Genomic DNA, 16,307 nt, shown 5'->3' on the forward strand with positions numbered 1-16,307 from the left:
TTCCCACCCCTCGAATTTTTTTGACACTGCTTGGGGACGTCCCTAAGGTCAATGAAGGCTGTGTCCGTCTATGAACGAAAGAGAAAGAAGGATTTTTGTACTCACCGTAAAATCCATTTCTCTGAGTTCATAGACGGACACAGCACCCACCCCTCCTTTGTTTGTACTGCTTGTTACGAACTGAGGCTGCTAAAGCAGGGTGTGGGTTATGCCTGGGGGAGCCACGCCCCCTGGGAGGAGCAGCATGAAGGAAAGTTTTTAACACCTTAAGTGCTGTAGAATTCTGCCTAAATCTCCTGGTAGGAAGAAGCATAACCCTAAGGTCAATGAAGGCTGTGTCCGTCTATGAACTCAGAGAAATGGATTTTACGGTGAGTACAAAAATCCTTCTTTTACATATATTTCTTAATGGGCACAAAGAATATAAATCAATGCACACCCAGCTATTACCTTGTAAAGTAGTGGTTAAATCATCACTGTGCTGTAAGTAGTCTGTGCAGAGAGCAGAGCTGTGGAAGGGCACAGTAGCTTCCACTCACTGTGGGCTGCCTGCAGAAAACTACAGAAGAAGATGGCAGATACAAAACCAGTCACCCTGTCCAAGAAAAGAGAGCAGCAGTGACCGGTCCAGATACAGGAAACTGCTGTACAGAGGCATGTTTCATGTTCGATTACCCACTTACCAACTACGCGCTGTAGTTTTACTGATGCAGTGCTGGCCTGCTGCGCACAATCATGTGTAATATATATACTTCATTTTGCATTTACGGGTAGGGGGGCGCGCGCGCGCACTCACGCCTAACCGGCTGTGCTGTTACTGGCTCCAGCACATGCTGATCACTGATTCCTGGGCAATGATCTATGGCTGGGACATGCCGATCAGAGGAGCGTGTGTCAGGAGAGAGCTTTGTGTATGTTGCATAGATACATAGTAGGTGAGGGTGAAAAAATGTCCATCAAGTCCAACCTATGTGTGTTGTGTGTGATTATATGTCAGTATTACATTGTATATCCCTGTATGTTGCGGTTGTTCAGATGCTTATCTAATAGTTTTTTGAAACTATCGATGCTCCCCGCTGATACCACTGCCTCTGGAAAGGAATTCCACATTCTTGCCGCTCTTACAGTAAAGAACCCTCTACGCAGTTTAAGATTAAACCGCTTTTCTTCTAATCTTAATATGTAAACCAGGGAATAAAAACCGTCACATCCCTTAGTAAAAGCACCACATAGTAAACACTTTACACATTAGCTACACCTTTTAACTGCCCCAGATGTTAACCCCTTCCATGAATGTCATTCGTACAGTTTCAGTGTATATTATTAGCACTGATCACTGTATTAAGCTTCATGTACACTATAAGCTCCTAAACTAGGAGCTCCTGCGGTTAGGTGAAATTCAACATCCCTTAACCTCCCTATCCGGACTGCGGAAGAATCGCATTCAGGATAGGAACGTTTTAACCGCCAGCCGGGGTAAATGGCGGCCAAGTTTACATGAAGCCTAAGAGTCACTGGTGGTGTCAGTGTCAGTTAGCAAGTTCCCACAAAGTGTCTTTTAGTGTAGGATTGCCCGCCGTACTATCACAATCCCGTTATAAGTTGCTGATCACCACCATTACTAGTATAATAATTAAAAATTCCAGCATGCATCTCCTAGTTTGTAGAAACCCTAACTTTCACGCAAACCAATCAATATACACTTATTTGATTTTTATTTATTTTTTTACCAAAGATTTGGCCTAAATGTGTGAAGAAATTCGATTTTTTCGTTTTTTTTTATTGTTTTATAACAGAAAGTAAAAAATATATATATATTTTTTTAAATTGATGCACTTTTTTCATTCACAGCGCAAACATATCTGTTGTATTTCAATGATATTTTCTTATCCCAGAGTGTGTTTTTTTTTTTTCCTCTGTCACAGAACGAAGAAAGGCACCCCAGTATTTTCTGTAGTCCTAACTCTGAATTTGAGAGCCTCCAAAGTGTTGTTTTGCATGCTTTGCCTTTCCATGTGCTCCTTGCTGCAAAGGCCAGTTATAGGTGAGGGCAGTGGCCATTTGTTTGCACTGTTGAAATATTGGTGAAGAGACGCATCGGACACCTTTGCTGCCATAGTGCTATGTGTTGGGTGTCCAGTGCGCCCCTCAGCCTTTGAGGGGTCGGCTACCTCCAGGCTCACCTGCCCCCTGCCTATCCATTATAATGCATGTGCTTCTACTGTGGAGGCTCTCAATATTTAGAGTTTGGACTACAAAAAATACAGGGGTGCCTTAATGGGGCTCTGTATCTTACGCATCTGGTTTTGTTTTGTTGGGCTCCATGCACACTGACTTAAAAAAAAATGTTGCTTCTACAGGAGTTTTGTGTTCTGCCTGTAGAAGTAGCTCAATGTTCTCCTATGTGTCCATGAACATTATGATGTTTAGAGGCATATTTCAAGTTTAACGTTTAGAGGTCGAAAAAAACCCTTCTGGTTCACGTTTCTGATTGAAGCTTGGAGGCAGAAAAAAAACTAAAACTCTCCTAAACTCTTCTAGACTTTGTACAAAAAATGCTTTATATGAGCGATTTTTACTCCCGAGAGAACAGACTTTTTTAAGCACAGTGGCCCAGATTCAAGAAGCTATTGCGCCCGCGCAACCATATGCAAATTGCATACTACCACCGATTCACAAAAGTTGCGCGGGCCCTGCGCACGCAAGGTACGGCGTTTCCGTACGGCGACTTTAGCGTAAGGCTGCTCCTACTCATAGTAGGCGCAGCCAATGCTAAAGTATAGCCACCCTTCCCGCTCGTGAAATTTGAATTTCACGTCGTTTACGTAAGTGATTCGTGAATGGCGCTGGACGCCATTCACGTTCACTTAGAAGCAAATGACGTCCTTGCGACGTCATTTGCCGCAATGCACGTCGGGAAAGTTTCCCGACGGAGCATGCGCTGTTCGCTCGGCGCGGGAGCGCGCCTAATTTAAATGATTCCCGCCCCCGGCGGGATCATTTACATTAGGCGCCCTTACGCAGGGCAAATTAGCATAGCGCCCGCGCAATTTACGGAGCTACTGCTCCGTGAATCGCGGGCAAATCGAAATATTTGCGTGGGCGCAAAGCAAAAATCGTTGCCCTTTGCCCACGCAAATATTGCGCGGATCTACCTGAATCTGGGCCAGTGTGTATTGAGCCTAATGCCCCGTACACACCATCACTTTATGTGATGAAAAAAAACGACATTTTCTGTGAAGTAAAAAATGACGTTTTTGAAACTTCAATTTTCAAAGACGAAGTTGCCTACACACCATCGTTTTTCTCACAATGTTCTAGCAAAGCGAGGTTCCGTTCTCACCACTTTTTCCATTGAAGCTTGCTTCATAAGTAGCTTCTGGGCATGCGCGGGTGAAAAAACGTCGTTTTAAACAACGTTTTTTACTACACACGGTCAATTTCTGTGAAGTAAAAAATGACGTTTTGAAAAACGACACATAAAATTGAAGCATGCTTCAATTTTTTTTGGTCGTTTTTTACAAGACATAAAATTACGTTTTCCCCCACACACGATCAATTAAAGTGACGTTTTTAAAAACATCGTTTTTTTTTTTCATCACATAAAGTGATGGTGTGTACGGGGCATAAGAGTAAAGATTAGCATCAAAGGTCACAATCGGTGTTTTTTAGGGGTGATTATAACAATGCCAAATTGTGTACTATTGTTTTTGGGAGCTACTACAAGTACTGACAACACATAACCTACACATTTGTGGTATTACTGTGATCGTCCGGAGTAGGAGAATTTGTTTGGGGTTGTTATTGTATTTTATTGTTTTTTGTATTATAGCAATTATACATTTTTTGTGTGTACTGTGAATGCACCATGCATGTGTGACTAGCATGTTTCACTTTAGAGGATAGTAAATCTACTTTCACTGATCCTATTTAAATATTAACAATATTTTCTTCTCTTAGATCCTTTGTCTAGCAGAGCACATTCAGTTCACAGAAGATGTTGAGAATGCCATACGGTCCCATAATCTCCATGAGGTGGAATTGGAGCTTACTGCTAAACTGGAACACTACACCAGTATTGATGACACTTCAGGTTCAGGTACAAGAAGAGTTGGGGCTTGTTTAGATGGTCTTTTAAGAGAACATTCAAGCTCCCTATGCATTACATTGACCACTGTGCAAAGCATCTGAATAGGACATGTTCCTGCTATGATACTGCTTCTCATAGGGAAGATTTATTACCGTATTTTTCACTCCATAAGACTCACCTAACCATAAGATGCACCTATGTTTTAGAGGAGGAAAACATGAAAAAAAATATTCTGGACCAAATGCTGCTGATTTGGAGCACAGGAGAGGATGCACACACCCCTAGTTAATATACTATAGTTTTTGTAACTTACACAAGAAATCAAAGCTGATGCCTAAAAATAGACATCTATCAAGTATTCCAGATAGCTTCCAGGCAGCAAACAAATCGCCCTGTCACCAAATTCAGTCTATATACAATTCATTGGAAATATCACCATCTTATAACAAATTCACCATGCAGGCTGTGAGCACAGCTCTGCAGGTGCAGTCTGATAAAGAAAGACTAGATTACCTGTTGCCATGTACACACATCGAATGGTCACATATCGAACTGCAGCAGATGACACGCTTGAGATACCGGACTCTTGTATCAATCAGTGTCTGACGTCACCGATCGTACAGGGATGAAAAATCGTCACTGCGCGTGCACCAGTGACATGAACCCCAGCCAGCCTACAGGACCCAAAAGACATAGGGAAAGAAGAGGGGAGGTCCCCGATATTGTAACATGGCGGCAGGTGGTCAGTTTTTGCTCCATGAGACGCACAGAAATTTCCCCTCATTTTTTTGAGGGAGAAATGTGTGTCTTGTGTAGCGAAAATACGGTGGATAACATACAGTGTACACACCTTTTCTTATTTCTACATATTAACAAGTGATGAACAAACTGTTGAATTTTAAGGGGCTACCAAGGTGGCTTCTTACTCTTGCTACAGAAGTACACTTTCTTTGGCTGGTAAAACCACTTAAGCTCAATTTTACATGTAAAAACGTAAAGACCGCCCTATAACAGAGATACTGCTACAGGGCATCCCTCTATATATATATATATATATATATATATATATATATATATATTTATATATATATATATATATATATTAGGGGTGCAACGGATCAAAAAACTCACGGATCGGATCGATCCTCGGATCAGGAGTCACGGATCGGATCATTTTCGGATCAGCAAAAAAAAAAAAAGGGTCCGTTTTTTCATTGGTCCAAAATATATATATATATATATATATATATATATATATATTTTTTTTTTGGACCAATTAAAAAAAGGAACCTTTTTTTTTTTTTTTTTTTTTGCTGATCCGAAAAAAGAGCACAATAGCAATTCACAGGGGTGGATTAAAGAGGAAGCAGGTGAGGCTGTTTGGGACTTAATGTACAATCGTGATGTTTTTACAGCAAAATATATATATATATATATATATATATATATATATATATATATATATATATATATATATATATATATATATATATATATATATATATAATATATATTTTTGCTGTAAAAACATCAAGATTGTACTTTAAGTCCCAAACAGCCTCACCTGCTTCCTCTTTAATCCACCCCTGTGAATTGCTATTGTGCTCTTTTTTCCCCCTTTCCCCCCCCTCCTTTCACACCAGTGCTTCACTGCTACGGTAACATTCCCATTCAGCTTGCTAGAGCCCAGTGCACAGCGTGACACGCCTCCCCGGGGAGGCGGGGAGGCGTGTCACGCTGGGCTCTGGCAAGCAGACTGGCCGCCGCTCCGGAGCTAGGCCGAAGCCGGGGACTTTCCTAGGCCTAGGCTCCGGAGCGCTCCGCGGATCGCGGGGTGTGCCGATCCGAACGGGGTGGCCCGTTCGGATCACGGATCGGTGACGATCCGTTACACCCCTAATATATATACATACATAATTCTGCACTTCCGCTCACGCGTGTTGCCGGCGAGCCACTTCTGCTGTAAATACTCGCAGCAGAAGTCGATCTGCGGGTGGCGGGCAATGGATGTCCGCCGGTAACGCTGATCGTTGGGCAGAGCTTGTAAAGAAGGCAGAGCTTCTTTATGACAGGGGGGAATTAATGAATTTTCTTTCCCTGCAAAGCTGGGAATAAAATCCCCACATAGTACACAAAAACACTGGCTAGACATACAGTTAACCCTTTGATCACCCTGTTTAATTCCTTTCCAGCCAGTGTCATTAGTATAGTGATAGTGCATATTTTTAGCACTGATCACTGTATTGGTGTCACTGGTTCCCAAAAAGTGTCAATTGGTGTACGATTGTCCACCGCAGTATCGCAGTCCCGCTAAAAGTCATTGATTGCCGCCCTTACTAGCATACATCATTTTTTATAAATACAAACTCCAGTATGTGTGTGTGTCTGTGTGTGTGTGTGTGTGTGTGTGTGTGTGTGTGTATATATATATATATATATATATATATATATATATATATATATATATATAAATATAAAAAATGCATGTATGTGTGTGTATATGTATGTATGTGTGTGTGTGTGTGTGTATGTATATATATATATATATATATATATATATATATATATATATATATATATATATATATATATATATATTGTGATAGTACAGTTCCCTGTCCTGGTAATGGTCACCCAGGATTCTCAAATAGGCAGGTTGAGGGGCTCCAGGGTTATTTAATGTGGGGGAATCTGTTTGGTCAGTTTCCTCCAAAGTTTATAAAATCCACTTGGGGACCTGGAGCCCGGAGATTCTATAGTGACATGGGTGGGATGGAATCTCCAATCCTGGGACCGGGTTTTGGAAACAGACAGGAGTCTGGCTGGTTGATTGAACAGGTGGTTCCTGGGCTTATAGTAGAGTCAGGACCAGTGTTCTGGACTCCACCCTCCCGAGGAGTCCAGGCAAGCAAGGGAGAAGCACTCATGTCTGCATGGTATAGACAGAGGACCCAAAGCTGTGGGCTGAGCAGCACAGAAGCTGAGAGAAGGTACAGTGATTTGTACAGGTACTTTGGTACGTGGCCAAGAGGGCTGAAGTGTAAGCCTAAGGGGCTGTATTTCTGAAGAGAGCCAGGTGGCTCGGCATTTTCGGTTGACTATTTCTTTATTGCTGTAGCAACTTGAAACCCCCTGCATGGGAAATTCTGGATGGACGTTTTTCTTTCTTTTAATAAAAGTGGGTCAACAAACGCTTAAAAAGAACTGGCGTGGACTCTGCTCACTGGTATGCTCTACCCAGATGCTGAATAACCCCAACATTACAATATATATATATATCCGCTATAGTTTTGTTTTTGTTTTTTTTTACCACAAATATGTAGCAGAATACATATTGACGTAAATTTTATGAAGTAATAATAAGTGAAGTAATAATAATAAATAAAAAAAAATATTGGATGCGTCTTATAGTAGAACGTAAGAAATAGAAATATATATATATATTTTTTTTTAATTGTTGGTCATTCTTTGTTTATAGCGCAAAAAATAAAACGCACAGTGATGATCAAATACCACCAATAGAAAGCTCTATTTGTGGGAAAAAAATGACTTACATTTTATTTATGTACAGCGTCACACGACCACACAATTGTCAGTTAATATAAGGCAGTGCCTTATTGCAAAAAATGGCCTGGTCATGAAAAAGGTTAAATCTTCCGGAGGTCAGGTGGTTAAAAGGAAACTAAACCCTCCCTATCCTTTTACAGCCAATGAAGCTATGATCTTGGCCTCAATTTAATCTGTAGTGCTGCACAAGTGATAAGCTATGACACCAATTGTGGATCAAAATTCAGTGTGTTCAGCGGAGTTCAGTGTTGGGACAGATGAGAAGGTGATTCAGTAGTGAGACAGAAGAGCATGAGGATGCAGATGTGCAGGGAGGTACAGTGGTGGGAGGGATGAGAAGGCGGTTCAGCGGTGGGACAGAAAAGCAGGGGGGTAGAGTGATGGAGCAGATGAGCAGGGGGGGTTCAGTGTTCGGACAGAAGAGAAATGAGGTACATCAATGGGGAAGAGGAGAAAGGGGGTTACAGAGGTGGGGCAGATGAGCAGATAAGTTCAGTGTTAGGACAGGTGGGGCAGCTGTACAGTGGTGGGGCAGATGTACACTGGCGGGGCAGAAATCTGAGGTGTGAAGCAGGAATTGGGGCTGATCTGAGGCGTCAGAATGCATGGTATTACCGTATTTATCTGTGTATAACATGCACAGGCGTATAACACGCACCCTAACTTTAAGAGGGAAGTTTCAGGAATTTATTTTTCCACCACCCCCTGCATATAACACGCAGGCACAGTTTACCCTCTATTTTCAGAGTAAAAAAGTGAGTGTTATACGCCAATAAATAGAGTCCATTTCTCACTACTAAAGTAGTTTACTGCATTTCCTTTTTAAAAAAATGACTTTCGTGATTGAGAGTGTGAACATTTTTTGTTATAGAATCGGCATGCTCAGTATCTTTGAAAAAAAATTTCGGCACACTGTGCTCAAAAGTTTGCCTACCCCTGCTTTAGACCCTCACTATACTGGAAAATGTGGTTTTATTGCTCCCTGTTTTCCTCTGAAAGGAAAATTCCCCAACCTCCTTGTTTTGTCTGACACCCAAAAAATCGACCGAAACATGGGAGAATTTTTAATAAGGGGAACACAGACATCAATAAAAAAACCTGTAGACTAGGTAACAATTTTTCTATATTTTTTCGCTATAGATGTTCATAGCCCCGAAGTAACCCTTGTAACTGTATAGGTTTTTCCTGGTGAATTGGAATAAAATCTTATTCTGGGCTTTATTAGTGGATTGAATCTTCTATTCTGTCAGCAGTTTTTCAGAGATACCAATTCTTCTACATTGTATCTAATGCTAAACAAGAACATGTTTTCGCTGCAGTTAGACTTTAAAGTGGATGTAAACCCAATTTTAATTTTTTTTTGATGTCACAATGTACAGTATACGATTTCCTATCATCTGTGCCCAGTCTTGCCACACAGAGTTAATTGAGCTCTGAGCTATCCTCTTTTATTGTTCAGTGAAATAAAATGGACTTGCAGAGAAAAACCTTAGTCCGTTCCGCCCCCTTGCTGTGAGTGACAGGTTATTTACATATCTCATGCACTAGCTTGGAGACGGGCATTATTTTTTAATTCCAACCCCCATTCCTTTTCTGAAGTCATGTGGTTACTTTTCTGGATTTTGACTGGATGTTAGTGATCATAGCAGAATTTAGTGTAAGGAATACACAGGGAAAAAATGCATGTTGGAAAGGGGAGTGTAGAGGAGGGCGGGGAGTCTACGGACATCACAACTCCACCCACAGAGCTCCAGACAACAGACCCACCCACAGAATCTGCAGTTTTTCAGGTCTTAAAACAGACAGAGGGAAGACATTTGACAGATAAGGATACATGCAGGAGGCATGTATATCCTTATAGGTCAGCACTATGACAATAGTTTAGAAAGGATGAGAGTGGGTTTACATCCACTTTAAACATGCATTTTTTTAGCTTCTGTATTCTGCATGAGTTTTATCCACCCCTGACACCAATAAAATCCAGTTCAGTAAATACAGAAATGCTGCCAGTTCTATTGCTGTTGGTATTCTTCTAAAGGGAAGAGATTTATGTTCTTGAACTTGATCTCCTCTTGAAAATAAATTTCCTCATCCATCCATCCTTCTTGTGTATATTGTAGATGATGCAGGCATACTTGAATTAAAGCTGAAGGCTCTTATCCTGGATATCATCCACAACATCGATGTTGTGAAGCAGCTGATCCAAGCCCAGGTATACAGCCCTGAAGACTGGGTATGGAAGAAACAGTTGCGATTCTATATGTCACCTGCCAAGAAGTGTTATGTGCAGATGGTCGATGCTGAGATTGAGTACACCTATGAGTACCAGGTATTATATTCCTCTCTCTTTTTTTGCTTTTTTTTATTGAGAGGATTACAACAGCGGTTAACAAGAAAAATATTGACTCCATTCATGTTTCTAACATATGTTCCAAGTCATTGTAAGTTACATTTCCAAAAAAATCCACAGAGGGATGAAGCATTACATACAACCAAACATGGTGAGAGAATTTGGTTGAAGTTGTATAGTAAGGCCTCTGTGATTCTGATATTGGCCACAGGGTAGGAACCTATGCCGAAAAAAAACTCCGAGCACAGTATACACAAATGTACAAAAGTCAAATATGTCGATGTCTACCTGAATCCGTGCATTTTCAAGAAAGTTTTTAATATAATACATAAGAAGATAGAGCAAAGAAGGAAAGCGAGAAAGAGGAAAAAAATAAAGGTGGTTGGTATGGGAGAGGCAAAAAAAGGTCAACACTGGGGGAGCCCAAGAGATATAAATCAGTCCCATGACCCAGTAAAGAGATAACACATATTGCAGGTATCCATCTGGGAAGCAAAAGAGATTCCAACAGAACCACCTGGTCTTATGTTTCTCAGTCTTGTCTCAAAGGGTCGAGGTCAGGTCCTCCAGTTGTTCGATATTGTTCACTCTCTTGCGAGCCATTGTACAACTGTTGGGGCAGATTGTTGTTTCCACATGCTAGGGATACAAGCAGTAAATTTGCGAATAAGTTAAAGCGCAGGTTGCCAGAAAGTGCGAAGCTCAGGGCAAAAAAATCTGTGATGCCAGGTACACACGATCGGACATTCCGACAGCAAAACCATGGATTTTTTTCCATGTCTTGCATACATCCATTATCCATTATGTCTTGTATACACACTGTCGCACAAATGTTGACGGAAATTCGATCGGCAAGAACGTGGTCACGTACGACGGCACTATAAAAGGGAAGTTCAATACCAAGTGCGCCACCCTTTGGGCTCCTTCTGCTAATCTTGTGTTACTAGAAGTTTGGTGAGAGACGATTCGCGCTTTTCAGCCTCGTGCTTTTTAGTCCGTTACAGCGTGACAAATGTGCCATCTACATTACGAACGCTAGTTTTACCAGACCAATCTCTTCCGTCTCGTACTTGATTCAGAGCATGCATGGAATTTTGTGTTTCGGAATTGTCTACGCACGCTCGGAATTTATGAGAACGGATTTTTTTGTCGGAAAATTTAAGAACCAGCTCTCAAATTTTTGTTGTCGGAAATTTAGACAGCAAATGTCAGATAGAGCCTACACACGGTCGGAATTTCTGACAACAAGCTCCCATCGAACATTTGTTGTCTGAAATTCCGATCGTGTGTGCGTGGCATAAGAGTGCCCTCAGACGAGCTACATCTCCAGCAGCGATCACTTTGTTGAGGTAATAACTTGGCAAGGACCGACGGAATTCTGTACCAAAGAGTCACTATTTTGTAAGTGGTCTCCTGGTGTCTGCTGCACAGGGAAGATTTGTGTGAAAAAAGGAGTATACTCTCCTTTTGAAGGTCAGAGGAAGTTACCCCTAGATCTCTGTCCCATTTAACCAGGAAGTTCCAAAAGATATTTGTAAGATGTATATACTTTATTCCTGTTACCTTTTACTAACATGTGATGGGCCCAATTTTGGGTTTGATTTACAAAGAAAACCTATAGGAAAGACAGGCGCGTGTTCCCTTCCAACCAGTCCGATACCAACTCTCACTTGCTGCTCTACACCACCACTTACCCACCCATTTACTTCTCCTTTGCTTCAGGCTTTACAGTATAATTATATTAAGGAGATATCTAAAGGGTCAAAATATGTTCTTTCATTTTTAAACTTAAATTGGTTAACTTAACAGTATTTGGGTATGAGCACTTTGGGAAAACTATGAAGATGATTTGCTAAATGATTTTAGAAATTTCCCACAAAAAAATGTTGAATGTTCACTTCAATTATCTAATCATGTGCATTATGTAATCGGGGATTATTATTATTTTTTTTAAAGACTGGAAAATTGAAGTAACTTTTCACACAATCTGAACATTCTTAAATACTTTAGAAAATATGCCACAATGCATGCATACAGAATTCTGGTCAGTTCTGAATGCAAGTTTAACATGGTAACCACTGAGCCACCATAACAAAACTATCCAATCTGGATTCTGTGGGAACCAAGTCATTTCCTTTTGTGCCATTTTATATAATACATCAGACCATACAATTTGGAGCTATCTGTAGAGAAGACAAGTTGTGGTACATGCATATTTTAAAGAGAAGCTGTCACAATGCCTATGCAGAGCAAAGTGACAGTGCCTTTGTAAGCCCTTTATAAGAACAGCTCTCTCTTCCTGCATTATTATGTGGCAAGCATGTTTGTTCTCTTTGCATTTACAAAGGCATTTTGTTTTTCTTCCAGGGCAATGCACCCAAGCTGGTATACACTCCTCTAACAGATAAATGCTATCTTACGCTGACTCAGGCCATTAGGATGGGGCTAGGAGGAAACCCATACGGCCCCGCAGGAACTGGGAAAACAGAATCTGTGAAAGCCTTGGGTGGTCTACTGGGACGGCAAGTTTTGGTTTTCAACTGTGATGAGGTAAAATGCTATTCATGCCTAATAAAACAATGTTGGAAAATCTTATCAAAAATATTGCTTGTTTTGAAATTAGTTGCCAAATATACCATAATCGAAAATGCCAGAGCTTGAATCAGACTGATTGATGAATAAGAGATTGCAAAAAGGTTGGGTCCTTCTTAAAGTGAAACTGAATTGTATCTGAGCACCACAAGCTAAAAATGCTATGTAAAGTGTATGTAAAGGGTAAGTTTTACCTTAATGCATTCCCTGCATTAAAGTGGAACTTTAGTCCTGCTAGATCACTTCAGGTTGGCCACTTTTGCAGGTTTAGCTTTGTAAAACATTAAAATAAAGTGCCTATACTGTTTAAGATCCAGTAATAGACTATCTCACTCTGCTCTGCACATGCTTATTTGCGCTCTATTTTTAGGCGCTGTGCCAAATTTGTAAAAGCCAATCTTACTGTTGTTCAAGGGCTCTGGGCTTCAGCAAAATGGCAGCCTTCTGGCAAGAAGAAACCAAAACAATGCTGGAGGCAATTCATAGCACACACTAATTTTGGTAGCATAATTATTAATGTGGGATGTATGTTTCCTGCTATTTTTCGCAAGTTGTTATGGGTAAAGTTCCACTTTAGGTTAAAACATCTTCTATTGTTGTCTCACCCCCCACAAATACTTGCCTGAGCCCAATCTCAATCCAGCACTGTGCCCGAGAGCAGCAGTGCTGCTTTCTCTCTCCCTTCTCACTGGATTTATTGAGAGCAGCAGGAACCATTGGCTCCTGCTGCTGTCAACAAATTCTAGTGACAAAGGCTTCCTGTGGTGGCAAATAAGGAGGAGGATGAGCCCAGAGCCCCAGCAGAGGTCCCCAGAAGAGGAGGATCGAAGCTGCTCTGTGTAAAACCATTGAACCAAGCATGTAAGTATGACATATAATTATAGTGTACCTTCCTACCTATGTACTAATGCTAGCCACATAAAGATTAAAAATAGTTAATGTTGATTGAGAACATTTTGTTCCACTTAATGGCATATGTAGACATGCGTTGAAATCCCGCATTTTACACACTTGAAACTTGCACCAAATGCAGCTCAGTAGGTTGGATGACTGTTTGAAAGCTTTGTTTGCCCTGCTCTATTCAAGTGAAAACTGTCTAAAGCCAGGTACACACGAGCCGAATGTGGGGAGACATTTGCCAGTTAAAAAAAAAGCCTGACACTTTGCCCGTGTGTATGTTGGTTTTTCCGACAGAAGCCGGCCGATTGGCCCGTGTGTATATCATACGAGCATGCTGGAAAACCAGCAGCCGGCCGACTCCTGATCAGTGCTCTCAGCGAATGACGGAGAGCGCTGATCAGAGTGTTCTAGTGGGGGACATCCCCCTGTCAGAACACAATAGCTCAGTGGGGCAGATCGCTATACTTACTTTGTATAGTGCAGGGATATGCAATTAGCGGACCTCCAGATGTTGCAAAACTACACATCCCATCATGCCTCTGCCTCTGGGTGTCATGCTCATGGCTGTCAGAGCCTTGCTATGCCTCATGGGATTTGTAGTTCTGCAACAGCTGGAGGTCCGCTAATTGCATATCCCCGGTATAGTGAGTACAGCGGCTCTGGCTGGAGCTGACAGTTATTTTTTGTTCAACCTACTGGGTTGAACGTAAAAAAAACAAATAGTGTGTACCAGATCAACGCACTGTTGCAAATTGCCCTTAGAGTAAAATTCCCCTGTTTAAATTTCCCCGATAGTACAAGACTACAAGTAATGAACTGTTAGGGGGTTTAACCTTTCTCTACTCTTTCTTAAACGGCAAATTTTTTCGGCTATACATACACTGTAAGTGACTTATTTTCCTGGTATAAATATGAGCCTGGTTATGCCCCAGCCTGGGTTTCTTTCCCCTTTTGGGAAAATATGCTACATTGTGTGATCTTTGAAGCACCTATTTGCTACTGTAACTTGGGTGAGGTGTATGCGTCCTTCTCTACTATGCTTTTAGAAGTACAGCTGTGCAGGAACCTAGTGATATTTTATACAGTATGTGCAACGCCATGGAAAGTGATTTTGAATAGCTTGATTATCTGAGCCAGTCATGCTTGTGTATCGTTTTTGTGATGTCAATATAAAGGTAAGGGCCATAATATGTTCCTTTCTGCATGTTTCTCCCAGGGTATTGATGTAAAATCCATGGGAAGGATCTTTGTAGGGTTAGTGAAGTGTGGAGCTTGGGGTTGCTTTGATGAATTCAACAGGCTTGAGGAAGCTGTACTTTCTGCTGTCTCCATGCAAATTCAGACCATTCAAGATGCTCTTAAGAATCAAAAATCTTCATGTGACCTTCTAGGAAAAGAGGTAACGTTCAGTTATCATTAAATATCTTTATTCACCAGCAGATGCTTGGGTGTGTGTTTAACCATTTTTGTTTTCTGTTTAGGTGGAGCTAGATTCCAATTCTGGTATTTTTATAACCATGAACCCTGCTGGCAAGGGTTACGGTGGGCGCCAAAAGTTACCAGATAACCTAAAACAGTTATTCCGGCCTGTCGCCATGTCCCGACCTGACAATGAGCTTATTGCCGAAGTCATCCTCTACTCAGAAGGATTCAAGGAGGCCAAAGCACTTGGCAGGAAGCTAGTGGCCATCTTCAACCTAGCTAGGTAAATATTCTTCAAGCCTATTAACAGCAATAGCTCAAAAGAACTACCCCTGAAATCCAATTTAAAGCTCATTTCAAGCTGAACTCCAGATATAGCAATTTTTACATACTTGCATTGGTCCAGGTTAGACCAATGTAAGTATGTATGTGCCATACCTGTGGGATCCCTGTGTAAGATAGAAATCACTGTAGTATGCACCACAAATGCTGTATAGAAACATACATATTTTGGCAGGTAAATCAGCTCCCTGCTAAGCATGTCGTCTCTTTATTTATTTATTTATTTATTTATTTCTCTGGAGTTCAGCTTTAAATAAAATACATCTTTCATAATATACTTGAACCTTTACATTACAGAGAGCTCTTGACACCTCAACAGCATTATGATTGGGGATTACGTGCACTGAAGACCGTCCTCCGAGGATGTGGGAATTTACTTCAGCCATTAAAGAAAAATGGAATGAAAATGAAAGGTAAGAGATAACATGCACAATTCATGTGTCTCTAACTTGCCGAACACGGAGGGGGAGAACAGCAGTTAACACACAATATTTCAGCTCCACTTAAATGTGCTGTGCAATGCAGTGCCTTGTAGTAACTTTGGGGGTAAGAAGCGGCGCAACGTAATTTTTCCTATTTAAGTTACACCGCCGCAAAATTTCTACCTAAGTGCCCGATCCACAAAGCACTTACCTAGAAATTTTGAGCGGTGTAACTTAAATCCGGCCGGCGCAAGGCGTTCCTCTTCTCCAGGGGGCGATTCCCATTTAAATGAGGCGCGCTCCCGCGCCAGCCATACTGCGCATGCTCGTGACGTCATTTTCCCAACGTGCATAGCGCGAAATTACGTTACGTCTGGCTTTGTGGATCGCGATGGGACAATAAAGTTGCGTCGGGTAAAAAAAAAAGATACGGCGCCAAAAAAAAAAATTTCAATTAAAAAAAAAATTGCGTCGCTAGCAAGAAAGGTCTGTTTTTACAAGGTGTAAACAGTTTACACCTTGTAAAAGCAGCCCTAATTTTGCGTTTGCAAAATAAAACTTACGGAGAAAAAACAAAGCTGAAAAGCTTTGTGGATCTCCGTAAGTCCTAATTTGCATACCC

The 16,307-nt window shown here is 41.2% G+C and overlaps 1 protein-coding gene across 1 annotated transcript in view; it reads left to right on the forward strand.

Moving 5' to 3' along the window:
* Nucleotides 1-16,307, forward strand: part of DYNC2H1 (dynein cytoplasmic 2 heavy chain 1) — a 613,609-nt gene that overhangs the window by 134,312 nt on the left and 462,990 nt on the right. Inside the window, exons 32-37 of the mRNA XM_040339316.1 lie at nucleotides 3,961-4,099; nucleotides 9,778-9,986; nucleotides 12,375-12,557; nucleotides 14,716-14,898; nucleotides 14,981-15,204; nucleotides 15,561-15,676. Coding sequence (XP_040195250.1) covers nucleotides 3,961-4,099; nucleotides 9,778-9,986; nucleotides 12,375-12,557; nucleotides 14,716-14,898; nucleotides 14,981-15,204; nucleotides 15,561-15,676 — 1,054 coding nt within the window. The remainder of the gene's footprint in view (nucleotides 1-3,960; nucleotides 4,100-9,777; nucleotides 9,987-12,374; nucleotides 12,558-14,715; nucleotides 14,899-14,980; nucleotides 15,205-15,560; nucleotides 15,677-16,307) is intronic.

Source organism: Rana temporaria, chromosome 2 (genome assembly GCF_905171775.1).
Source record: "Rana temporaria chromosome 2, aRanTem1.1, whole genome shotgun sequence".
Lineage (NCBI taxonomy): Eukaryota > Metazoa > Chordata > Amphibia > Anura > Ranidae > Rana > Rana temporaria.